At 48.0% G+C, this 27,126-nt stretch overlaps 2 protein-coding genes across 2 annotated transcripts; both read left to right on the forward strand.

Moving 5' to 3' along the window:
- The first annotated feature begins 201 nt into the window (after window positions 1-201).
- Window positions 202-25,463, forward strand: LOC146021251 (caspase-8-like). Its single transcript, XM_083155045.1, has 9 exons — window positions 202-314; window positions 8,672-9,022; window positions 10,554-10,623; window positions 15,307-15,448; window positions 17,286-17,336; window positions 17,821-17,891; window positions 21,493-21,601; window positions 23,360-23,849; window positions 25,241-25,463. Exons 2-9 carry the CDS (start codon window positions 8,718-8,720, stop codon window positions 25,407-25,409), a joined length of 1,407 nt encoding a protein of 468 aa, XP_083011171.1. The 5' UTR covers window positions 202-314; window positions 8,672-8,717; the 3' UTR covers window positions 25,410-25,463.
- LOC146020743 (uncharacterized) lies at window positions 11,543-14,229 on the forward strand. The gene is made up of 2 exons (XM_083154155.1): window positions 11,543-13,321; window positions 13,392-14,229. The coding sequence occupies exons 1-2, from the start codon at window positions 12,963-12,965 to the stop codon at window positions 14,152-14,154; spliced, it is 1,122 nt and encodes a 373-aa protein (XP_083010281.1). The 5' UTR covers window positions 11,543-12,962; the 3' UTR covers window positions 14,155-14,229.
- Window positions 25,464-27,126: the final 1,663 nt, after the last annotated feature.

Genomic DNA, 27,126 nt, shown 5'->3' on the forward strand with positions numbered 1-27,126 from the left:
TCAAAACACAGGTGGATGTTGCCATGTAAATGATTGCTTCTTTAATAAAGTGGGAAAACTCTCCCAACATCTCCCACTTTCTGATTCACACACCCGATTATATTTGGCCTCCTGTCTTTAAACACTTTGTACCAGATTACAGAAACATTCCGTAGCACACGGCTGCCAGATACAGTAACGCCTACATTACCTACGTTACACACAGGATAAACAGCAAGACGGACATGACGGTGTACGTAGGAGGAAGTAACTAATATTAGGAGGAAGTCGGTACAAGAGGAGTAACGACAGGTCTGCAGGACGGGCTCTGCTGTGTGAGTACTATAAGGAGTAACGACAGGTCTGCAGGAAGGGTTCTGCTGTGTGAGTACTATACAGAGTAGCGGCAGGTCTGGGGACGGGCTCTGCTGTGTGAGTACTATAAGGAGTAGCGGCAGGTCTATCAGGCAGGTTCTGCTGTGTGAGTATTATACGGAGTAGCGGCAGGTCTGCAGGACTGGTCCTGCTGTGTGAGTACTATAAGGAGTAACGACAGGTCTGCGGGACGGGCTCTGCTGTGTGAGTACTATAAGGAGTAGCAGCAGGTCTGCAGGACGGGTTCTGCTGTGTGAGTACTATAAGGAGTAACGACAGGTCTGCAGGACGGGTTCTGCTGTGTGAGTACTATACGGAGTAGCAGCAGGTCTGGGGACAGGCTCTGCTTTGTGAGTACTATAAGGAGTAGCGACAGGTCTGTGGGACGGGCTCTGCTGTGTGAGTACTATAAGGAGTAGCGGCAGGTCTGCTGGGCGGGTCCTGCTGTGTGAGTACTATAAGGAGTAGCGGCAGGTCTGGGGACGGGCTCTGCTGTGTGAGTACTATACGGAGTAGCGGCAGGTCTGGGGACGGGCTCTGCTGTGTGAGTACTATACGGAGTAGCGGCAGGTCTGGGGACACGCTCTGCTGTGTGAGTACTATAAGGAGTAGCGGCAGGTCTGCAGGACGGGCTCTGCTGTGTGAGTACTATAAGGAGTAGCGGCAGGTCTGCAGGACGGGCTCTGCTGTGTGATTACTATACGGAGTAGCGGCAGGTCTGCAGGACGGGCTCTGCTGTGTGAGTACTATAAGGAGTAGCAGCAGGTCTGCAGGACGGGCTCTGCTGTGTGAGTACTATCCGGTGTAGCGGCAGGTCTGGGGACAGGCTCTGCTGTGTGAGTACTATACGGAGTAGCGGTAGGTCTGGGGACGGGTTCTGCTGTGTGAGTACTATAAGGAGTAGCGGCAGGTCTGCAGGACGGGTTCTGCTGTGTGAGTACTATAAGGAGTAGAGGCAGGTCTGTGGGGCAGGTTCTGATGTGTGAGTGCTATAAGGAGTAGCGGCAGGTCTGCAGGACGGACTCTGCTGTGTGAGTACTGTAAGGAGTAGCGGCAGGTCTGCAGGACAGGCTCTGCTGTGTGAGTACTATAAGGAGTAGAGGCAGGTCTGCATGACGGGCTCTGCTGTGTGAGTTCTATAAGGAGTAGAGGCAGGTCTACATGACGGGCTCTGCTGTGTGAGTACTATAAGGAGTAGTGGCAGGTCTGTTGGGCGGGTCCTGCTGTGTGAGTACTATAAGGAGTAGCGGCAGGTCTGTTGGGCGGGTCCTGCTGTGTGGGTTCTATAAGGAGTAGCGGCAGGTCTGCATGACGGGCTCTGCTGGGTGAGTACTATAAGGAGTAGCGGCAGGTCTGTAGGGCGGGTCCTGCTGTGTGAGTACTATACGGAGTAGCGGCAGGTCTGTAGGGCAGGTCCTGCTGTGTGAGTACTATACGGAGTAGCGGCAGGTCTGTAGGGCGGGTCCTGCTGTGTGAGTACTATAAGGAGTAGCGGCAGGTCTGTTGGGCGGGTCCTGCTGTGTGAGTACTATAAGGAGTAGCGGCAGGTCTGTAGGATGGGCTCTGCTGTGTGAGTACTATACGGAGTAGCGGCAGGTCTGTTGGGCGGGTCCTGCTGTGTGAGTACTATACGGAGTAGCGGCAGGTCTGTTGGGCGGGTCCTGCTGTGTGAGTTCTATAAGGAGTAGCGGCAGGTCTGTTGGGCGGGTCCTGCTGTGTGAGTACTATACGGAGTAGCGGCAGGTCTGTTAGGCGGGTCCTGCTGTGTGAGTACTATAAGGAGTAGCGGCATGTCAGTTGGGCGGGTCCTGCTGTGTGAGTTCTATAAGGAGTAGCGGCAGGCCTGAATGACAGGCTCTGCTGGGTGAGTACTATAAGGAGTAGCGGCATGTCTGTTGGGCGGGTCCTGCTGTGTGAGTACTATACGGAGTAGCGGCAGGTCTGTAGGGCAGGTCCTGCTGTGTGAGTACTATACGGAGTAGCGGCAGGTCTGTTGGGCAGGTCCTGCTGTGTGAGTACTATAAGGAGTAGCGGCAGGTCTGTTGGGCGGGTCCTGCTGTGTGAGTACTATAAGGAGTAGCGGCAGGTCTGTTGGATGGGTCCTGCTGTGTGAGTACTATAAGGAGTAGCGGCAGGTCTGTTGGGCGAGTCCTGCTGTGTGAGTACTATAAGGAGTAGGGGCAGGTATGTTGGGCGGGTCCTGCTGTGTGAGTACTATACGGACTAGCGGCAGGTCTGTTGGGCGGGTCCTGCTGTGTGAGTACTATACGGAGGAGCGGCAGGTCTGTTGGGCGGGTCCTGCTGTGTGAGTTCTATACGGAGGAGCGGCAGGTCTGTTGGGTGGGTCCTGCTGTGTGAGTACTATAAGGAGTAGCGGCAGGTCTGTTGGATGGGTCCTGCTGTGTGAGTACTATAAGGAGTAGCGGCAGGTCTGCAGGATGGGTTCTTCTGCGTGAGTACTATAAGGAGTAGCGGCAGGTCTGTTGGGCGGGTCCTGCTGTGTGAGTTCTATAAGGAGTAGCGGCAGGTCTGTTGGGCGCGTCCTGCTGTGTGAGTTCTATAAGGAGTAGCAGCAGGTCTGTTGGATGGGTCCTGCTGTGTGAGTACTATAAGGAGTAGTGGCAGGTCTGCAGGACGGGTTCTTCTGCGTGAGTTCTATAAGGAGTAGCGGCAGGTCTGTTGGGCGGGTCCTGCTGTGTGAGTTCTATAAGGAGTAGCGGCAGGTCTGTTGGGCGGGTCCTTCTGTGTGAGTACTATAAGGAGTAGCGGCAGGTCTGTTGGGCGGGTCCTGCTGTGTGAGTACTATAAGGAGTAGCGGCAGGTCTGTTTGGCGGGTCCTGCTGTGTGAGTACTATAAGGAGTAGCGGCAGGTCTGTTGGATGGGTCCTGCTGTGTGAGTACTATAAGGAGTAGTGGCAGGTCTGTTGGATGGGTCCTGCTGTGTGAGTACTATAAGGAGTAGCGGCAGGTCTGCAGGACGGGTTCTTCTGCGTGAGTACTATAAGGAGTAGCGGCAGGTCTGTTGGGCGGGTCCTGCTGTGTGAGTTCTATAAGGAGTAGCGGCAGGTCTGTTGGGCGCGTCCTGCTGTGTGAGTTCTATAAGGAGTAGCGGCAGGTCTGTTGGGCGGGTCCTGCTGTGTGAGTTCTATAAGGAGTAGCGGCAGGTCTGTTGGATGGGTCCTGCTGTGTGAGTACTATAAGGAGTAGTGGCAGGTCTGCAGGACGGGTTCTTCTGCGTGAGTACTATAAGGAGTAGCGGCAGGTCTGTTGGATGGGTCCTGCTGTGTGAGTACTATACGGAGGAGCGGCAGGTCTGTTGGATGGGTCCTGCTGTGTGAGTACTATAAGGAGTAGTGGCAGGTCTGCAGGACGGGTTCTTCTGCGTGAGTACTATAAGGAGTAGCGGCAGGTCTGTTGGATGGGTCCTGCTGTGTGAGTTCTTTAAGGAGTAGCAGCAGATCTGCAGGACGGGTTCTTCTGCGTGAGTACTATAAGGAGTAGCGGCAGGTCTGTTGGATGGGTCCTGCTGTGTGAGTACTATAAGGAGTAGCGGCAGGTCTGCAGGACGGGTTCTTCTGCGTGAGTACTATAAGGAGTAGCGGCAGGTCTGTTGGGCGGGTCCTGCTGTGTGAGTTCTATAAGGAGTAGCGGCAGGTCTGTTGGATGGGTCCTGCTGTGTGAGTACTATAAGGAGTAGTGGCAGGTCTGCAGGACGGGTTCTTCTGCGTGAGTACTATAAGGAGTAGCAGCAGGTCTGTTGGATGGGTCCTGTTGTGTGAGTACTATACGGAGGAGCGGCAGGTCTGTTGGATGGGTCCTGCTGTGTGAGTACTATAAGGAGTAGTGGCAGGTCTGCAGGACGGGATCTTCTGCGTGAGTACTATAAGGAGTAGCGGCAGGTCTGCAGGATATATCTCCAGTGAGTTAGGTTACTGGTCAGGTAACAATTGGTCTCTGTAACGGAACTACTTATGAGACTATTTAGCCGCGTGCTGATACATAAGTTGAGTGGACTGAGGGGGGAAATACAAGAAGTGGGGCCAGCTGTAACAACCTCCAAGTTCGCCGCTATGCGGGGTGCCGGCCAAACCCGGACGTTTTATAAATGGGCAATCATTTACACGGAATGGTTGGCACAAAGGCCTGATTCAGACCTACTCACTGTGCTGCAAATTCACAGCATGAGCGTTTATCGGATGACCGCGCACGGTACGCTGACATCCTGTGGCCATATGGAGGCGCTAGTCAGCCATGCGTTTTCTGGGCGTTCCCGGCCGTTGGGAGGGTCGCGGACATCATCAGTGGCCTCCTATTCCCCACGGCCTTCGAAGCACCAAATCTAGGCGCTGCAAACAGAACAGAAACCATTAAATGGTGAGTGATTCCAAATGGGTTCATTCACAGCCGCGGACATGGGTGGCGTTTACCTGCTTGCTGGGCTACAAACAAGGTCTGAATCGGGCCCAAAGTCTCTTTCCTCAAAGTGAAGCTGAAGATGTTCAGGAGGAATTCTGCGGTATATGGGGAGCAAGGTCCCCAGTATATGTCCCGCTCAGATGAAACAATGGTGAAGGTCCAAGTGGCATATGGGCAAGGCTCAATGCGTTGCTATGGGTTGTATGCTGCTGAGTGCAGCGGTACTGGAGTGAGGGCTTCCGCCTGAAGCATGGCGTGTAATGAGATGAGCCATGTCATGGTATCTAGCACACTAACTGAGGGTCCACAGGCGACTAATTGACAAAAAACAAATTTATTGTTTTGCCGTTTTAATTGTGTCAACCTTTCCCCCACGTCAACATTGTGCATGTCCACCTTTTGGGGTTGATCCAGACAGTGTTGATCATATATGTTCTATACCCGTTCTGTAATATCCTGTGGTTGCTAGATCCGGTGCTGGCCCTCTGGACAGCCATGCCTGCCTGTGTCTACCACAGCACCCATGATACTGCAGTCAGAATTAGGGGCCTGATTCAGCTTGGATCGCTAATTAGATAAAACGCAGTTGTCTGTGAGCAAAAAGCCGCCGCCCAGAATAAATAGAAAAGGCGCTCATGCAAAATTGCGAATACATCACAAATCTCAGTGCGTTCGCAGATCCATTCACAAATCCCAGAACACTGACAAACACCATCCGTCTGTGCCAGTCTGAGGCTGCCGGGAACATGCGGGGTAGGGTCTATAGACGTTGTGCTTCGGACCTCGCAGGTTATTTAGATTGCAGTTAGAAGGGATATACTACACAAATCCTTGAATACAGAAATCAATGCAAAAGTGAAACTCTGCGCAATCCGCCTGTGTGTAAGTCAAATAAATGAACTGTGCGATAAGTAAATATATCATATACTTTTATTTGAAGTAATTCATACAATATCAATAGAAGATGATGGCTGAAAATGATGAATGAAAAATTAATTTAAAAAAATCTATTACAAGGGTCATATTCCCTTGTCTCTATGTAAAATGTTCCTAATACCGGTATACAGATGGGAAGGGGGTAACACATACATACAGACATACACACGGAAACATCCAAATCAAAATACTGAAGTTGAGAATTGCAGTGTTAAAAGCAGAATTCTGGCCAATCAAAAGCCATGGAGACAATTCCTGCTGGAAATGGATTAATGCTCCTTGCAGACAAGTCAGTGGCTGGGAGTCTGTACCTGCAATGTACTCCACTAATAGCACAGTGCACTCCTCTGTCTCACGTACTCCACTAATAGCACAGTGCACTCCTCTGTCTCACGTACTCCCCTAATAGCACAGTGCACTCCTATGTCTCAGGAAAAATGGACCCAACTATAGAGAATTTTTAATAGATTTTTTTATTCATTTTTCGAAAACCGGTAATTAATGCGGCACAGCAGGGGGTTGTGGGGGCTGCCTGACAAATGCAGGAAGATTGCCAACCTTCCCGGGGGGCCGGGAGGGGGACCCGATTTTCGGGAGCCTCCCTGGAATTCCGGGAGGGTAGGCAAGCCTGGGATACTGTATATTTACTTTTTGCACAGTTCATTTATTTGACCTATATACACAGGCGGATTGCATAGGGATGGCCATCGACCATCGAAGATCTGGTTCTCGATGTGGGAGAGCCAGTTGGTTTCCCGACATCGATGGCATAGCAGAAACAATGTTTCTTTTTTTTTCTACAAGGTGCCAGGACACGGAACATAGCTCCACCCCTGATAACCCAGAACCCCCACCCCCACATTCTGATTGGCCTGTGGGCCAGTCAGTCAAAAAGAATGGATAACCATACCTCCCAACAGTCACGATTACCGCGGGAACGTCCCGGATCTTTGGGCATGTTCCCGTGTTCCTCCCACGGCTGGCAGTGTCCTGCGGTGGGGGCTGTTAGGAGCCCCCCCATCAGATGCTGAGCAGCGGTAAATAAACACTGAGCGCATGCGCACAGCATCTATTCCCGCAGCCAGGGGGGCTGGGGACATGGCTAGAGGTGCAGAGCCTCTGGGCCATGGCCCCACATGATTATAGGCCACGTCCCATCCCAGCTAGCCACGCCCCATAATTTTGAAGGTGCGCGCCTGTGTTCCTCTTCAAGGAGCTTCAAAGTTGGGAGGTATGGCATAACCATCGACAGCTAAAACTATCGATGGTTGTCCATCACATCGTTTTCAAGCGCCTGGGCACTCCTGTGTTTTTTTTAACACACTCATAAAATGCCTTGTTTCCACCCACAATTGGCATCTTCCTGTCGGCTGCGCAAATGCACTTTCAGTCGCAGATATCATCTGCTCATGCGCACCGCAGTCTGCCGATAATCACACAATTTGCATTCTCTCTACTTGGCAACCATTGCTGAATCAGGCCCTTTGTGCTAGGCACAACAGGTGGGCAAACAACATGCTAGCTCGGCGAGCTGCTGGCCATGCCCCCAGCCATTCTGTCTCTGGGAATAGATGCTGTGCGCGTATTAACCACTGCGCCGGTCATGGGGACTCCCAACTGCCACCCCCCATCGCGGGACACTGCTGGGCCCTCGGTAGAACAAGGGACAGCCCAATGTGATAATCAGTGTAGTTATGAGGTACAGATTTCTGCAGAACTGGGAATTGTGTCATTGTTACACCATGTACTGAATCACAAGCATCAATTATTGTATATGAATGTATTTATTCAAAAATAAACAATATAAAATATATTAATAATGGTATATACAGTGATACGGTGGCCACGGAACAGTATTTATATCAAATCAATTATATACATATAGTGCATAATAAAAAGATAGTCCGCTAATAGAATTTACATTGGTCAAGTGAGAATATAACAGAAATGTATAAAACGCTGTCTGATCTCCTATGCCTGGTGAAGGGACTGCGCTTCCAGCGGCAACAAGGATCCAATGGTAGCCTGAAGTTATTGGACTCACCAACACATAAAGATAGTCAAGATGGTAGTATAGGTGTGTGGATGGGCATCAAAAGGCAGGGCCGTAACTAGGGGGGGGGGGGCTGGGGGGTCATGCGCACCGGGCGCTGCATGTGGGGGGCGCTGTCGAGCCGGGCAGCGGGGGTCCGAGAACAGGCAGCGGGCATCCGGGCGACGGGCGTAGCGGCAGCTGGAAGCAAGCTACGCTATTTGCCCGGCGGGAAGTAGATTTTGAAAAGTCTTGCCGGACGCTGATTGGCTGAATTCTCTCAGTCAAAATCAGCAGCGCTTCCCGCCGCCAGGCAAGTAGCGTAGCTCACTACAAGGAATAAAGCCGCCGCGGCGCTGCCCGTCCCTGGACCCCGCTGCCCGTCCCCCTGCTGCCTGGACTGGAATCCACGCTGCCTGGTCCGGAACCCCCTGCTGCCTGTCCCTGGACCCCGCTGCCCGTCCCCCTGCTGCCTGGTCCGGAACCCCCGCTGCCTGTCCCTGGACCCCGCTGCCCGTCCCCCTGCTGCCTGGTCCGGAATCCCCGCTGCCTGTCCCTGGACCCCGCTGCCCGTCCCGGGACCCCGCTGCACAATGGTATGTGGGTGCAGGGTCTGCTCAGCCTCCGGTGCCAGGGGCAAGGCAGTCATTTGCCCCCCCCCCCAGTCAGTGGGGGGGCGACCAAATGACTGCCTTGCCCCGGGCGCCGGAAACCCTAGTTTCGGCCCTGCAAAAGGGCATCAGGTAGGAGCTGCAAAAGGTCCACTAACGCGTTTCACTCCCAATGGAGCTTTTTTAAAGATTTTGAAAAAGCTCCATTGGAGCGACACGTAAAGCAGAAGATTAGTACATATTAAAGCGGTTATTTTCTCACTGTTACAGCAGAGGGAGGTTACACCATACAGGGATGTGATGCAGAGTTTTCTGATTTCAGGTAAACATATAATATACATTGTGCATCAATATATCCCCACCCTACAATGAGTGACGATCTACAGAAGCTCCTGCTGGGCGTTAGTAAGCAGCTCGGGTTCAAGGATCTACCACGCATGTTATTCCTATGTAAGGACCATCTAAGGACAACAGACAAGGAGAACATAGCGGATGGCATAACACTCTTCAAGCTTCTACAGAAGAAAGATTTGGTTACAGAGGATGACTTATCCTTTCTCAAGGAGATCCTGTACAGCATAGAAAGAAAAGACATCCTGAGGAACCAGCTGAAACTTACAGCACAGGATATAAGTAACCTTGCAGACTCCAACCGACGCATTTCTCCGTACAGGTGAGAGAACTCTGTAACCACGCCCACAATATGTACATGTTACACTTACAATAGGCAGAGGTTCATGTAAAATCATTCCCTCTGTGGATAAAATACAGCCCGTCATAGTAGTCCATTAAACATGTTCTATATTTTTCTATACTGTACTGTATGCTGTGATACAGAGGTTAATACTGTGGCTGAGATTATGGTTAAAACTGTGGTTGATACTGTAGTTGATACTGTGGTTGTTATGTTAGTTGTTACTGTGGTTGATATGTTAGTTGTTACTGTGATTAATACTGTGGATGATACTTTAGTTTTTACTGTGGTTGATATGGTAGTTGTCACTGTGGTTGTTATGGTAGTTGTTAAAGTGATTAATACTGTGGTTGATATGTTAGTTGATACTGTGGTTGATATGGTAGTTGTCACTGTGGTTGTTATTGTAGTTGTTAAAGTGATTAATACTGTGGTTGATATGGTAGTTGATACAGTGGTTGATATGGTAGTTGTTACTGTGGTTGTTACTGTGGTTGATATGGTAGTTGTTAAAGTGATTAATACTGTGGTTGTTACTGTGGTTGATATGGTAGTGGTTACTGTGGTTGACATGGTAGTTGTTAATGTGGTTGATATGGTAGTGGTTACTGTGGTTGATATGGTAGTTGTTAAAGTGATTAATACTGTGGTTGATATGTTTGTTGATACTCTGGTTGATACTTTAGTTGATACTGTGGTTGTTACGGTAGTTGATACTCTAGAGGATACTGTGGTTGATATGGTAGTTGTTAAAGTGATTAATACTGTGGTTGATATGTTAGTTGATACTGTGGTTGATATGTTAGTTGATACTGTGGTTGATATGGTAGTTGTTACTGTGATTAATACTCTGGTTGATACGTTAGTTGATAATGTGGTTGTTATGGTAGTTGATACTCTAGATGATACTGTGGTTGATATGGTAGTGGTTACTGTGGTTGATATGGTAGTTGTTAAAGTGATTAATACTGTGGCTGTTACGGTAGTTGTTATTGTGATTGATTCAGTCGTTGATACTCTAGTGATACTGTGGTTGATATGGTAGTTGTTATTGTGGTTGATTCAGTCGTTGATACTCTAGTGATACTGTGGTTGATATGGTAGTTGTTATTGTGATTGATTCAGTCGTTGATACTCTAGTGATACTGTGGTTGATATGGTAGTTGTTATTGTGGTTGAAACTATGGTTTATAAAGTTGAGTAGGGGGCAAAAGGGATCCTCCTTGTGTACATTATATTCCGTTGTAGCCACATTACGCATTTACTGTTAAACTTTCATTTTTGGGGGAAGCCTCTTACCATCCTGCTAGGTCCGGGATATCTGTCAGACACCCCCCATTGCTGGACAAACTGCTTACCAGCATCAGAAAACCAATGACAGGGTGCAGCAGTGTGTGTGGGGTACATGCCTACAGCCTCAGGAGGGCAAATAGCAGCTGCTTCATGGCCAGTGACACATGGGAAGTGCGTGTTTTGTCACTCAATGACTGAATCTCTCCTGATACCGCAGGATACTGCTGTACGACATATCAGAAAATCTTGATGCCAGTGAGGTGCACAATGTGAAGTTTTTGCTGTTAGTGAAACATCGAAATTAGAGAGAACAGTAAGAACATTGTTTTACCTGTGTTACGTGAAATTATACGCCGACACCAGATATGCTGACATATCCACACAAACACACACTCTATGGGGCAGAGTGCGACGCTAACTGAATACACTGCCGATGTTTGTGCAGTCGGGAGGATGTTTTGCTGCTGCATATACAGAAATTGGGCCTCATTCATGTGTGTCTGTTGTTTACCTGTTCGCAATACTGACTCTATATGGGCAGATGATAATGTGAGCACAGAGATGCCCACCGCTGTCCCATCACATCTGCCCATTGGCGTACTGTTGCTGATACAGTTCCACCATCAACGCAAATCAGTACATGTGCCTCTGTAGCCGCGCAGGCTGAGCCCCTCTCCTGGGGGCACAAATGGCTCTCCAGGGGTAAATGAGATCACAATTGTTCATTTATTCACGCCCATAAAACGCCACTTTGTACTGCCATAATACGCCTGTGATTACCCGACTAATGCCGGCGCATCATGGCCATTTTCGGGACACGTATCTGCCGACAGCTGCAAGCGATATCATGAATTAACATGGTGCCTATGCTGCTACCGCCGCTGCCAGTCTGCGTATCCATAGGCCTACCCTTAACCTTGTTGTTCCTTGTTGTTGCTGTACACAGAATGTTACCCTATTGAAAATGATTGCCCATTAAAGGAATCTCTACGCTAATTACGATGAAAGCAGGCTGCCATTAACAGATGCAATAACACATTCATACAAATCATACAATAGTTATTATTGTTATAACCGGTTTATATTGCCATACCTATATCTCATTCTAAGCATATATAAAGCTCATTCAATAGATAAAATGATGTATAAATCATAATAAAGGATAAAGGGGGGGGGGGGGGATCAGCTTTCTTATTAAGTATTCTTTATATAAAGTGACGCAGGATATCCTTAATTTTATCTAGACTGCAGTCTGTGGGGTTAGATTAATGTCTCCGTATGCCACCTATGGCATAGTACAGTACTCTGCAGCTGGGCGTAATTATTAAGTAGAATTATTTATATTATAGACTAGTCTTACGGCCGTTCAATGGACGGGCAAAATTTTATGCTTATGTAATTCTTGTTGCACCTACCCTTCCCAACCACAGCAGGTGAGAAGCAGCTGCAGCAGCCAGAGCAGGTCTCCAACTATCCAGATTCCATCCCCAACCACAGCAGTGGAGAAGCAGCTGCAGCAGGCAAAGTAATTCTCCAACTATCCACCTTCCCAACCACAGCAGGGCTGAAGCTACTGCAGCAGCCAGACAAGTGTCCAACTATTCACCTACCCAACCAGAACAGAGCAGAAACTGCTGCAGCAGGCACAGCAAGTCTCCAACTATATACCTTCCTTTCCCAACCACAGAAGGACAGAAGTTGCTGCAGTAGCCAGAGCAGGTCTCCAACTATCCACCTACCCTTCCCAACCACAGCAGAGCAGAAGCTGTTGCAGCAGCCAGATAAGTATCCAAATATCCACCAACTCTTCCCAACCACAGCAGGGCAGAAGCTACTGCAGCAGCCAGTGCAAGTCTCCAAATATGCACCTACTCTTCCCAACCATAGCAGGGCACAATGTGCTGCAGCAGGCACAGTAAGTCTCAAACTATTCACTTTCCCTTCCCAACCACAGCAGGGCAGAAGCTGCTGCAGCAACCAGAGCAGGTCTCCAACTATCTACCATCCCTTCCCAACCACAGCAGGGCAGAAGCTGCTGCATCAGTCAGAGCAGGTCTCCGACTATCCAACTTCCCTTAACAAACACAGAAGGGCCGAAGCTGCTGCAGCAGCCAGAGCAAGTCTCCAACTATTCACCTACCCAACCACAACAGAGCAGAAGCTACTGCAGCAGCCAGTGCAAGTCTCCACATATCCACCTACCCTTCCCAACCACAGCAGGGCAGAAGCTGCTGAAGCAGCAGCTAGAGCAAATCTCCAACTATCCACCTACCCTTGCCAACCACAGCACGGCAGAAGCAGCTGCAGCAACCAGAGCAAGTGTCCAACTATCCACCTACCCTTGCTAACCACAGCAGGGCAGAAGCAGCTGCAGAAGCAGGTCTTCAACTATCCACCTTCCCTTCCCTAAACAGCAGGGCAGAAGCTGCTGCAGCAGTCAGAGCCAGTCTCCAACTATCCACCTACCCTACTCAACAAGAGCAGAGTAGAAGCTGCTGCAGAAGGCACAGCAATTCTCCAACTATTCACCTTTACTTTCCAACCACAGCGGGACAGAAACTACTGCAGCAGCCCGAGCAGGTCTCTAACTATCCACCTTCCCTTCCCAACCACAGCAGAGCAAAAGATGCAGCAGAAGCCAGAGCAGGTCTCCAACTATTCACTTTCCCTTCCCAACCACAACAGGGCAGAAACTGCTATAGCAGTCAAAGCAAGTCTCCAGCTATCCACCCACCCTACACAACTACGGCAGAGCAGAAGCTGCTGCATCAGGCACAGCAAGTATCCAACTATTGACCTTCCCTTTCCAACCACAGCAGGGCAGAAGCCAGAGCAGTTCTTCAGCTATCCTCTTTCCTTACCCAATCACAGAAGGACAGGAGCTGCTACAGCAGCCAGAGCAAGTCTCCAACTATCCACCTATCCTACCCAAACACAGCAGAGCAGAAGCTGCTGTAGCAGTCAGAGCAAGTCTCCAACTATACACTTCCCTTCCCAACCACAGCATGGCAGGAGGTGCTGCAGCAGCAGCCAGAGCAGGTCTCTAACTATCCACCTTCCCTTCCCAACCACAACAGGTCAGAAGCTGCTGCAGCACCCAGAGCAAGTCTCCAACTATCCACCTTTCCAAGTACAGCCGAAGCTGCTGCAGCAGGCACAGCTATTCTCACACTATTCACCTTCCCTTCCCAACCACAGCAGGGCAGGAGCTGCTGCAACAGGCAAGTAAGTCTCCAACTATCCACCTACCCTTCCCAACAACAGCAGGGCAGAAGCTGCTGCAGCAGCCAAATCAAGTCTCCAACTATCCACCCACCCTACCCAACTACAGCAGAGCAGAAGTTGCTGCAGCAGGCACAGCAAGTCTCCAACTATTGACCTTCCCTTTCCAACCACTTTATGGCAGCAGCCAGAGCAGTTCTTTAACTATCCCTTTTCCCTTCCCAATCACAGCAGGACAGGAGCTGCTACAGCAGCCAGAGCAAGTCTCCAACTATCCACCTATCCTACCCAAAGACAGCAGAGCAGAAGCTGCTGTAGAAGTCAGAGCAAATCTCCAACTATCCACTTTCCCTTCCCATCCACGGCATGGCAAGTGTTACTGCAGCAGTCAGAGCAGGTCTCCGACTATCCACCTTCCCTTCCCAACCACAACAGGTCAGAAGCTGCTGCAGCAGCCAGAGCAGGTCTCCAACTATCCAGCTACCCAACTACAGCAGAAGCTGCTGCAGCAGGCACAGCGATTCTCACACTATTCACCATCCCTGCCCAACCACAGCAGGGCAGAAGCTGCTGCATCAGCCAGAGCATGTCTCTAACTATCCACCTTCCCTTCCCAACAACACCAGGGCATAAGCTGCTGCAGCAGGCACAGTAAGTCTCCAACTATACACCTACCCTTCCCAACGGGATGCGGTCAATATGCTGTCGGTCAGAATACCGACGGACGAAATACCGACGCCGGAATCCCGACCGCCGCAATGTCAGCACTTTGTCCATCTATGGGTGTCCATGACACCCATAGAGGGAGAATAAAATAGTGTGCCGAGCATAGCAAGGCAACGGGCCCGCTGCGTGGCGAGAGTAGTGAGCCCGCAAGGGGGCGATCCACAACCCCCTTGTTGGCATTTCGGCGGTCGGGATTCCAGCATCGGTATTTCGACCGTCGAGACTTCGACCGCCAGCATTTCATACCGAATCCTTCCCAACCACAGCAGGGCAGTAGCTGCTGCAGCAGCCAGAGCATGTCTCCAACTATCCACCTACCCTTTCCAACCACAGCAGGGCAGAAGCAGCTGCAGCAGGCACAGTAAGTCTCCAACTAACCAGCTTCCCCTCCCAACCACAGCAGGACAGTAGCTGCTACAGCAGCCAGAGCATGTCTTCAACTATCCACCTACTCTTTCCAACCACAGCAGGGCAGGAGCTGCTGCAGCAGCCAGAGCATGTCTTCAACTATCCACCTACTCTTTCCAACCACAGCAGGGCAGGAGCTGCTGCAGCAGCCAGAGCATGTCTCCAACTATCCACCTACTCTTTCCAACCACAGCAGGGCAGGTAGATCCCGAAAACCCTCAATGAATAAGTAAACAATCACACACATCATTCAGTTATAGTTATGTAGATAGCGCCTGATAACTGGGTTGTGTTAACCACAACCCAGGAGCCTATTAAATATTAGTTTCGATGACTCCTACAGTCATTAGGTTGACAGCAAAGGGGCAACAAACACAAGGTCGACATATGAAAAGGTCGACATGATTCTTTTCATGTTATTTTTGGTGTCCACGTTAATGTACCTGAGCATGTTAATGTACCGCATCCCCATGCATAATAATGTAAGAGGTTCGTGCAAGGATGACACCATGTATGTATAAGAGTCAGGTTGTATGTGTACTACAGAACAGAATCTTCCATATTACCACCGCGGTCACGACACCGACAGACCCGTCATTTCTTCTACCCTTTAGGATTCTATGCTGGATGTGGTTTTAGAAATGGAAAAAGATGGAAAAGTGAGTGAAGACAATCTGAAAACGCTGAAAGACACTCTGGAACATATCGATCGGAATGATCTGTGTCAGAAGGTGGAATCATATGAAAGACAACAAGGTAACTTCCAAACAAGCACCCTGGCATTCGTACAGTATAAACCACCAATGTGTCAGACTACCTCACGTCTTCCTGTTGCCTGTCTGCTAGCGGTGCCTCTTCCCTCAGATTTGTACGCATACGCCTACGCGGTTGCTGGTTTTGTTTTTGCTAAGCTTCAGCAGTGACGATGTCACCCAGAAATGAATAGAGACACCCTCTGGGCCCAACAGAGGTCCAGTTCATCACTTTGTGTTTAAATTCTCACCGCGGGCGGCTCTGCAGAGGGATTTTACCGCCTGCGCAGTGCGGTCTCATCACATGCGAGGTCTACCAATAATCACTTATTTGGGTGAACATTGGATTTGCATATAGACATAAATCAGGCCCTCAGTGGGGTAATTGTATTTTTTTCTGTTTCGTTTTTTTTTTTGCACTTTGAAGCACCAAACCACAAGGCGTTTTTTTTTTTTTTGGCGCTCGCCTCCCTGTTAGACTACCAGTGGTCAGGAATCCAATGTCAGTATACTAACCGCCAAAATCCCAACCAGCGGCCACTCATACCACACCCATCACTGGAATTTACTAACACCAGTTTCGGTTTTATGACCACAGTCTAACCACCGTCAATGTCCATCTGTTATACAGAGATTTTGTGGTGGTCATTGTTATGGGATGTACAGTCAAATTGGCATAAGCCCCATATCTATCTGGCCAGTCAGAAGGAGCGGAATCACAATACATTTAGGGCCTCATTCAGAATTATACGCTATACTGTCAGACTGCACATGTATAAATGTGGGGAAGGGAGGGGCCTTACGGTTAGGCAGCGGGATAGGTGTTGGGGTTAGGCTTCTGCAAGGGAGGGGTAGGGTAAGGGATAGGGGGACAGCAAGTTAGGGGGCCCCTGTTGGGATTCTCTGTATCGGGATGATAAATCTACCTGATGAGGGAAATACTATTATATATTATATTAGTAGGATAATCCAGGTTTATTTTTATCTTTATAGAAAATAATTGTGTGGTGCCACCTGTGCGTCCCCAACCAAGTTAGGGTATAGTAGGCAATGTCCCCCTTTAGTTTATGGGGTGTCAGACAATCTTCAAAGGGAAAGTAATGGTATATTACTTAAAGAAAAAGGATGTGTTCAATAGATGAAGATGCAGCCACTACTGCTCATTAAAAGATACATATATATTAATAGTGCAAGCCTGCACTTTTAAAAATAAATAAATAAGTTACTGGTGATACATATGGACCTGGAACCACGATACGTAACAAATTGACTATAAATATACTTAAAAATAATGTCAACGTATATATGTAAAAAATAAATACATTTATTTATACAATAAGAAAAAATAAAAAAAACAGACAATTCATTAAAAAAAAGGCATATCCTAAAAAAGTTTTGAAGAGGATAAATATATTCTAGGTGCAAAAAAAAGTGCTTATCTTTAGATGAGGCAGGAGGGCTAGAATGCCCCAACGCGTTTCGTCCTTGATAAAGAGACTTGATAAAGAGAAATATCTCCGAAACTTTTTTAAGATAAGAATTTTTTTTTAATGAATTGTCTGTTTTTTTATTTTTTCTTATTGTATAAATAAATGTATTTATTTTTTACATATATATGTTGACATTATTTTTAAGTATATTTATAGTCAATTTGTTACGTATCGTGGTTCCAGGTCCATATGTATCACCAGTAACTTATTTATTTTTAAAAGTGCAGGCTTTGCACTATTAATATATATGTATCTTTTAATGAGCAGTAGTGGCTGCATCTTCATCTATTGAACACATTATTTTTATCTTTAATCAACGAGGCTGCTAATGGCTGTTTTACAATTCTGCAGGTTCCCGAGCATCAAATCTGTGGCGCACAATGGAGAACCTGGGTATAGAAGGTTGGTACTAAGGGCCTGATTCAACTTCTTAGCCCTGCCGATTATCGAAGCACATGCTCATAGTATGCTGTGCGCATGTGCAAGCCGTTTGTGCAACGGGAGTCATCGCAGTCTGTCCACAAAGTGATTGACACCCTGCAGGCATTCCCCGGCCGTTTAGAGGGCCGCTGACATCAGCAGCGGCCTCCTTCTCCCCGCAGCCATCACAGCACTGAGTAAGTCAAGACTTTTTCAGCGCTGTGAGGAGAGGGGAAAACCATCGATGGTGATTGGTTCTGAATGGTTTTCCCTTCATGTGCACTGGCGCGATCGCATTCACAACTGAGCGCATGGGTTTGGGGATTGCGGACGCTGGTAGGGAGGCATTTATCTTATCGCTGGACTCCGAACTCTCCCAGCCCAGTGATCAGGTCTGAATTACCCCTAAGCCATATAACGGTTATTTTCTCACTGAATCTCTCTCCATGTGTTTTCCTACTTGTAGAGAGCGGACTTATTGTTCCTGTAAGCAGCGCTCAGCCGGAGATCCAGAGTAATTCCCCAGGGCGGCACAAGGTAAGATGCCAGCTGCCCATCCAGGATGGCTCCTCTACGCACACTACAGAAGCCGGAGGTGCCCTGTGTACAGTACAATATATCCCTGTATGATTCCCTGTGTACAGTACAATATATCCCTGTATGGTGCCCTGTGTACAGTACAATATATCCCTGTATGGTGCCCTGTGCACAGTACAATATATCCCTGTAAGGTGCCCTGTGTACAGTACAATATATCCCTGTAAGGTGCCCTGTGTACTGTACAATATATCCCTGCACGGTGCCATGTGTACAGTACAATATATACCTGTATGTTGCCCTGTGTACAGTACAATATATTGCTTATTGTGCCCTGTATACAGTACAATATATCCCTGTACGATGCCCTGTGTACAGTACAATATATCCCTATACAGTACAATATATCCCTGTATGATGCCCTGTGTACAGTACAATATATCCCTATACAGTGCAATATATCGTTGTACAGTGTCCTCTGTATATTACAATAAATTCCTGTACAGTGCACTGTGTGCAGTACAATATATCCCTGCACAATGCCCTGTATATTCTACAATATATCCATGTACGTTGCCCTGTGTATTCTACAATATATCCCTGTACGACATCCTGTGTATTCTACAATATATCCCTGTACGGTGTCCTATGTACAGTACACTAAATCCTTTTACGGGGCCTTGTATGTAGTGAAATATATCCCTGTACGACGTCCTGTGTGTTCTACAATATATCCCTGTACGATGACCTGTGTACAGTACAATATAACCATGTACTGTGCCCTGTGTATTCTACAATATATCCATGTAAGATGCCCTGTGTATGATGCTCTGTGTACAGTACAATATATCCCTGTACGATGCCCTGTGCACAGTACAATATATCCCTGTACACTGATCTCTTCTGCATCATAACCGCGCTCTGACTGATGCACAGGTTACAATACAGTACAATATATCCCAGTACGGTGCCCTGGGTACAGTACAATATATCCCTGTATGATGCCCTGTGTACAGTACAATATATCCCGGTATGCTGCTCTCTACAGTACAATATATATCCCTGTACGGTGCCCTGTGTAAAGTACAGTATATCCCTGTATGATGCTCTGTGTACAGTACAATATATCCCTGTACAGTGCCCTGTGTACAGTACAATATATCCCTGTAAGGTGCCCTGTGTACAGTACAATATATCCCTGTAAGGTGCCTTGTGTACAGTACAATATATCCCTGTATGGTGCCCTGTGTACAGTACAATATAAATCACTGTAAGGTACCCTGTGTACAGTACTATATATCCCTGTAAGGTGCCTTGTGTACAGTACAATATATCCCTGTACGGTGCCTTGTGTACAGTACAATATATCCCTGTAAGGTGCCTTGTGTACAGTACAATATATCCCTGTACGATGCCCTGTGTACAGTACAATATATCCCTGTATGGTGCCCTGTGTACAGTACAATATAAATCACTGTTAGGTATCCTGTGTACAGTACTATATATCCCTGTACGGTGCCTTGTGTACAGTACAATATATCCCTGTAAGGTGCCTTGTGTACAGTACAATATATCCCTGTACGATGCCCTGTGTACAGTACAATATATCCCTGTATGGTGCCCTGTGTACAGTACAATATAAATCACTGTTAGGTATCCTGTGTACAGTACTATATATCCCTGTAAGGTGCCTTGTGTACAGTACAATATATCCCTGTATGGTGCCTTGTGTACAGTACAATATATCCCTGTACGGTGCCCTGTGTACAGTACAATATATCCCTTATTGTGCCCTGTATACAGTACAATATATCCCTGTACGATGCCCTGTGTACAGTACAATATATCCCTATACAGTGCAATATATCCTTGTACAGTGTCCTCTGTACATTACAATAAATTCCTGTACAGTGCACTGTGTGCAGTACAATATATCCCTGCACAATGCCCTGTATATTCTACAATATATCCATGTACGTTGCCCTGTGTATTCTACAATATATCCCTGTACGACATTCTGTGTATTCTACAATATATCCCTGTACGGTGTCCTATGTACAGTACACTAAATCCTTTTACGGGGCCCTGTATGTAGTGAAATATATCCCTGTACAACGTCCTGTGTTTTCTACAATATATCCCTGTACGATGACCTGTGTACAGTACAATATAACCATGTACTGTGCCCTGTGTATTCTACAATATATCCATGTAAGATGCCCTGTGTATGATGCTCTTTGTACAGTACAATATATCCATGTACACTGATCTCTTCTGCATCATAACCGCGCTCTGAGTGATGCACAGGTTACAATACAGTACAATATATCCCAGTACGGTGCCCTGTGTACAGTACAATATTTCCCTGTACGGTGCCCTGTGTACAGTACAATATATCCCTGTACGGTGCCCTGAGTACAGTACAGTATATCCCTGTATGATGCCCTGTGTACAGTACAATATATCCCTGTATGATGCCCTGTGTACAGTACAATATATCTCTGTACGATGCCCTGTGTACAGTACAATATATCCTTGTATGATGCTCTGTGTACAGTACAATATATCCCTGTATGATGCCCTGTGTACAGTACAATATATCTCTGTACGATGCCCTGTGTACAGTACAATATATCCTTGTATGATGCTCTGTGTACAGTACAATATATCCCTGTATAGTGCCCTGTGTACAGTACAATATATCCCTGTACAGTGCCCTGTGTACAGCACAATATATCAATGTACGATGCCCTGTGTACAGTACAATATATCCCTGTACGATGCCCTGTGTACAGTACAATATATCCCTGTACAATGCTCTGTGTACAGTACAATATATCCCTGTACGATGCTCTGTGTACAGTACAATATATCCCTGTACGATGCCCTGTGTACAGTACAATATATCCCTGTATGATGACCTGTGTACAGTACAATATATCCCTGTACGATGACCTGTGTACAGTACAATATATCCCTGTACGATGCCCTGTGTACAGTACAATATATCCCTGTACGATGCCCTGTGTACAGTACAATATATCCCTGTATAGTGCCCTGTGTACAGTACAATATATCCCTGTACGGTGTCCTGTGTACAGTACAGTATATCCCTGTATGATGCTCTGTGTACAGTACAATATATCCCTGTACGGTGTCCTGTGTACAGTACAATATATCCCTGTATTGTGCCCTGTATACAGTACAATAGATCCCTGTACAGTGCCCTGTGTACAGTAAAATATATCCCTGTATTGTGCCCTGTATACAGTACAATATATCCCTGTACAGTGCCCTGTGTACAGTACAATATATCCCTGTATAGTGCCCTGTGTACAGTACAATATATCCCTGTACGGTGTCCTGTGTACAGTACAATATATCCCTGTATTGTGCCCTGTATACAGTACAATATATCCATGTACAGTGCCCTGTGTACAGTACAATATATCCCTGTACAGTGCCCTGTGTACAGTACAATATATCCCTGTATGGTGTCCTGTGTACAGTACAATATATCCCTGTATGATGCCCTGTGTACAGTACAATATATCCCTGTATGCTGCTCATCAGGTTATAATGGGAATATTTACTTTTGCAGCATTTAGAAGAATACAATCTGGATAAGGACCCACATGGCTGGTGTGTAATTGTGAACAATAAAAATTTTAGTGAGCTCACAGACAGGCCTGGAACAGATAAGGATGCAGGTAAGAACAATCCTGTCCCTAGTACTCACCTACTAATACAAACTGATACCAGAGATACAGCAGCTTCCACTCTCTGGGTTATTTTATTCACTTCTGAAATCATTTCACTGATGTCTGTCCTGTTCCTGGTCTGAGAGGACGTTAATGTGTGTGGGTCTGTGTGGTGATATACAAACAAACACACTGTAACACTATGGTAAGGAAAGCAGACGTTTTCTGTGTCTATCTTTCTTTGAAGTTTTACAATTTATCTGATTCAATTAGTTCTTTGTTAAATATCTGGTCCTTCCAAATAATTAATCATTTAATCGTAAATCATAATATTTTATGTTTTTACAAACTTTTTATTTTCAACTAAATCTTCTGTTGCACTTGTGTTGCCTCCAATTCTCTGTCTCCTGCGTTTCTCTGTCTCCTGCGTTTCTCTGTCTCCTGCATTGTATTCACTTATTGGTCTCCTTCATTGTCTGTGTTTCTGTCTCCTGCATATCGCCGTTGCCTGCATTTCACCAATTCTTGTGTTGCCTGCCTTTCTCCGTCTCCAGCGGTGCCTGCCTTTCTCCGTCTCCAGCATTGCCTGCCTTTCTCTGTCTCCAGCGTTGCCTGCCTTTCTCCTTCTCCTGCGTCACCTGCCTTTCTCTGTCTCCTGCGTCACATGACTTTCCCCAACTCCTACGTTGTCTGCCTTTCTCCATCTCCTGTGTTGTCTGCCTTTCTTTGTCTCCTGCGTCGCCTGCCTTTCTCCATCTTCTGCATGACATGCCTTTCTCCATCTGCTGCGTTGTCTGCCTTTCGCTGTCTTCTGCATTGCCTGCCTTTCTCCGTCTCCAGCGTTAGCTGCCTTTCTCCATCTCCTGCGCTGCCTGCCTTTCTCCATCTCCTGCGCAGCCTGCCTTTCTCCATCTGCTGCGTTGTCTGCCTTTCGCCGTCTTCTGCATTGCCTGCCTTTCTCCGTCTCCAGCATTAGCTGCCTTTCTCCGTCTCCAGCATTGCCTGCCTTTCTCCGTCTCCAGCATTGCCTGCCTTTCTCCGTCTCCTGCATTGCCAGCCTTTCTCCGTCTCCTGCGCTGCCTGCCTTTCTCCATCTCCTGCGCTGCCTGCCTTTCTCCATCTCCTGCGCTGCCTGCCTTTCTCCATCTCCTGCGCTGCCTGCCTTTAGCCGGCTTCTGCGTTGCCTGCCATTCTCCGTCTCCAGCGTTGCCTGCCATTCTCCGTCTCCAGCGTTGCCTGCCTTTCTCCGTCTCCTGCGTTGCCTGCCTTTCTTTGTCTCCTGTGTTGCCTACCTTTTTCCGTGTCCAGCGCTGCCTGCCTTTATCTGTCTCCTGCGTTGCCTGCCTTTCTCTGTCTCCAGCGCTGCCTGCCTTTCTTTGTCTCCTGCGTTGCCTGCCTTTCTCTGTCTCCAGCATTGCCCACCTTTCTCCATGTCCAGCGCTGCCTGCCTTTCTCCGTCTCCAGCGTTGTCTGCCTTTCTCCTTATCTTGCTTTGCCTGCCTTTCTCCGTCTCCTGCGTTGCCTGCATTTCTCCGTCTCCTACATTGTCTGCATTTCTCCGTCTCCTACATTGTCTGCATTTCTCCGTCTCCTGTGTTGTCTGTGCTTCTCCGTCTTTGGTGTTGTCTGTGTTTCTCCATCTCGTGCATTGTCTGCATTACACCATCTCCGGTGTTTTCTGCGTTTCGCCATCTCCTGCGTAGTCCCATGCTATCATTCCATGTATTTTTAAGATTTCCTGTTTTTCTCTGTGATTCCTCCTGACAGAGATGATAAGGAAAGTATTTGCAGCACGCAACTATGAAGTAGAGGAATATCAAGACCTGACAGGGGATGGGATCTTACACACCATGCAGGAATATCAGAAAAGGAATCACTCTGACAGAGACAGCTTTGTATGTTTTGTCCTCTCACATGGTGAAAGAGGGGTTGTGTCTGGTACAGATAGTAAGAAGGTGCCAATCAAGGACCTAACCAACTGCTTCAGTGGTCTGAATTGTGAGTCACTACGTGGTAAACCCAAGGTGTTCTTCCTGCAAGCGTGCCAAGGCGATGACATAGATAAAGGAGTTCCGTATCATAGTGACAACAACGGATCTACATATGCAGATGATAGCAGGGGGGATCGGCTTCCCACCAATGCTGATTTCCTAATAGGTTTTGCTACCGTTGAAGACTACGCCTCTCTGCGGCATCCTAGGACTGGTTCTCCTTATATTCAGACGCTGTGTGCAGCATTGATGGATCCTCGTTACTTGTAAGTATAATTAATTATTTTACAAAATGTTTTAAAAAAGCCTCCGCATGTGTGTGTGTCAGTGTGAGAGTGTGTGTGTGAGTGTGTATGCGTGTGTGAGTGTGGTGCTGCTGCATGTCATACCGGCATCTTCCCGCTCTCTTTTGTCTCATCTTCCCGAGAGTCTCCAGACTGCTCCTTCTGAATAGGTTGTAGAGAGAGATGAGGACCCCCCCCCCCCCCCAGATGGTCACAATGCTCCTGTCACGACCACCAACTCAGCTACCCTGGCTCCCTGTGCTGTCCCGGTCCCACAGACCTCTGATATGCTACCCTCTGTCGTGGCGCTCACCTCCGCTGCTGATACCCATGCCGGCTGTCTGCGTTCTGTCACTCTGTCACCGCCGGGTGACAGTTGTGGTGTGCAGTCTCCTGCTGTGCGGGCTTCGGGTGGCGTGTGGCACGAGCCGCCATGATGGTGTCCGTATCATGTTAGGCCTCAGGCTGGGAAGCGCCGGCTGCAGCGCCTCCGCGTATGTTCTCCGCCGGCTGGTTTCTGTCGCTGCAGCTGGCGGTGGCCATCTTCCTGGTTTCCACAGACTATGCTGCGTGGCTCCAAGTGTGATGTCACTCGCGCAGCCAATCACCGCTTAGCTCAACCCTTAAATACTGACTAGCCGGGCCAGACCGACAGTCAGTACAATGATGTCCGCCCGTTAGCATCATTGGACATTCCTGGCTATCCCGAGACCAGAGCAGTCTGGCTGCAGCAGAGCCGATGGACACACCTGAGTCCTGACCACGGAAACAGAAATCAGGGGAAGATAGATAGCTGGTAAGGAGCTATTTAATATTTATAGTTGTAGGATCAGGTCCGGGCCCCCTTCTCTGTCAGGGCCGGGGACTCCAGACCCCACAGACCCCCCTGTCGGCAGGCCCCTGAGCCTCTGAATTAAAAAATTCCAGAATTTGAGATGGGGCGGGACTAAAAAATCACATCATTTTAGCCACACCCCCTCCTCGCTGACCCACAAATTACGGAGTTTGCGTGGCTTGGGGGGTCTTTGAGAGGTCAGCCTTGTCCCCGTCCCCCGACATGCAGGTTTCGGTGTCCTCTCCGGGCCTCTCACGAAGAGACAACCTCAAAGGTTCAGCAAGTATGGTTTATATACGAAATACTTTACCTGACACTAGAACAAAGACTGAGTGTATCACACCTGTCTATCAGTAGGATACCTCTGTCTAAGCAGAAGACACATGCACATAGGGATCCGCCATAATTACTGGCGACCCCGGGAGAACTCCCGCGGTGATACCGGAATTGCATCACTGCTGATTAGAACGTTGTCCTCTATTCTCCATCTCTGAAGTGCTTCTCCCTATATTCTAACATTGTGATTTCCTTTATCCAGCCAGGAGGACCTGCAGAGCATTCTGACCACAGTGCATCAGAGCATCGCAGAAAAAGATTACGACTACACACAAAAAAATGGGAAAGTCCTCGCCAAGCAGATGCCATCGTACAAATCGGAGTTGCGCAAACACCTGGTTTTACCTCCCCCCTCAGAGGAAACCAGCTGACTACTATTATATACACCTTCCTTACAAACAGTTATAGTTCTTTTCTTATATCCCCCCCCCCCTAAGCCCCACAGCAGGGCAGCGTCTGGATCCAAGCTGACTCTTGTGATGTGCTTAAGGGGAGACGGCCTGTTGAGCTCCTCCACTGCTGCTCTGGCAACGTCAAGATGGCGCCGCTGATGGCTACCTAGGATCTGTGCCACTAGTCAAAATAGTTCTGTACTGTACTGTTACTGGTTCTCTTTCTGGCTGTTGCAGTCACCAAGTGGCACCGCTGAATGACTGCCTGGGTGCTGTATGTCAGCGTGCAGAGGCTTACCACAGGTCTGTCCTGCATGCCACGTGGTGTGGTCGGGACGCCGGGGAGCAGGATCCAGACGGCGTGATGCGGCAACGGAGGCCACCATTGTAGCACATGCTGTGGAGGGGCAGACCTGCTGCGTGTCTGTGGCTGTGAAAGGCGGTGTGCCTGGTTCTCTGCGGTGTCTCCAGTATGGGGGCAGCCATGTTGGAGACCAAGGTTTCTCCAATCTCCTTGCCTGGGGTTTCTCCAGCCAACCCGGTGTGTCTTTCCTTGATAAAAGGAGTCTGGCCCATGTCTCCCTGCCAGTGCTTCAGTCTACCTCATGGAGAGTGGTCCTGTGGCTTGTGCTCCACAGTTGTTCCTGTCCAACCTGCTGATGCTCCTGTCCGGCATTCCTTAAAGGTACCAGTGCCGCAGTGATCCACCAGTGTGCTGCAGGGGACCCACCTCTCTCCTGTTGGCATAGCCTCTCTGTGCTTCACAGTTGCTTCACAGCTATTCACAGTTGTCTCCAAGTGTTCAGAGTTATCCACAATCATCTCCAAGTGTTCACAGTTATCCACAATCGTCTCCAAGTATTTCCAAGTTGTCCACAATCGTCTCCAAGTATTTCCAAGTTGTTCACAGTCAGTGGTGTAGCTAGGTGCCACGGCGCCCAGAGCAAGGGCATGTTTCGCGCCCCCCCTCCCCCCTCAATTTGTAGTAGGTGAGGCTCCTGCGCAGTGAAAAGTGGGCACAGACCAACATTATACCACACACCGTAATGCCCATTGCACATTTTAGTGAACTTTGTAATTCCAATTACACATAAGCCCACACATGATGCCCATGACATACTATATAACACTCCGCAATGCCCATGACATACTATATAACACTCCGCAATGCCCATGGCATACTATATAACACACTGTAATGCCCATTACATACTATATAACACTCCGCAATGCCCATAACATACTATATAACACTCCGTAATGCCCATTACATACTATATAACACTCCGCAATGCCCATTACATACTATATACTGTAACACCGCAATGCCCATTACATACTATATAACACACCGTAATGCCCATTACATACTATATAACACACTGTAATGCCCATTACATACTATATAACACACCGTAATGCCCATGGCATACTATATAACACACCGTAATGCTCATTACATACTATATAACACCGTAATGCCCATTACATACTATATAACACCGTAATGTCCATTACATACTATATAACATATATGCCTATGACATACTATATAACACTCCGCAATGCCCATGACATACTATATAACACACTGTAATGCCCATTACATACTATATAACTCTCGGCAATGCCCATAACATACTATATAACACTCCGCAATGCCCATGACATACTATATAACACTCAGCAATGCCCA

Source organism: Crinia signifera, chromosome 7, assembly GCF_055691185.1.
Source record: "Crinia signifera chromosome 7, ASM5569118v1, whole genome shotgun sequence".
In the NCBI taxonomy this organism is placed as follows: domain Eukaryota; kingdom Metazoa; phylum Chordata; class Amphibia; order Anura; family Myobatrachidae; genus Crinia; species Crinia signifera.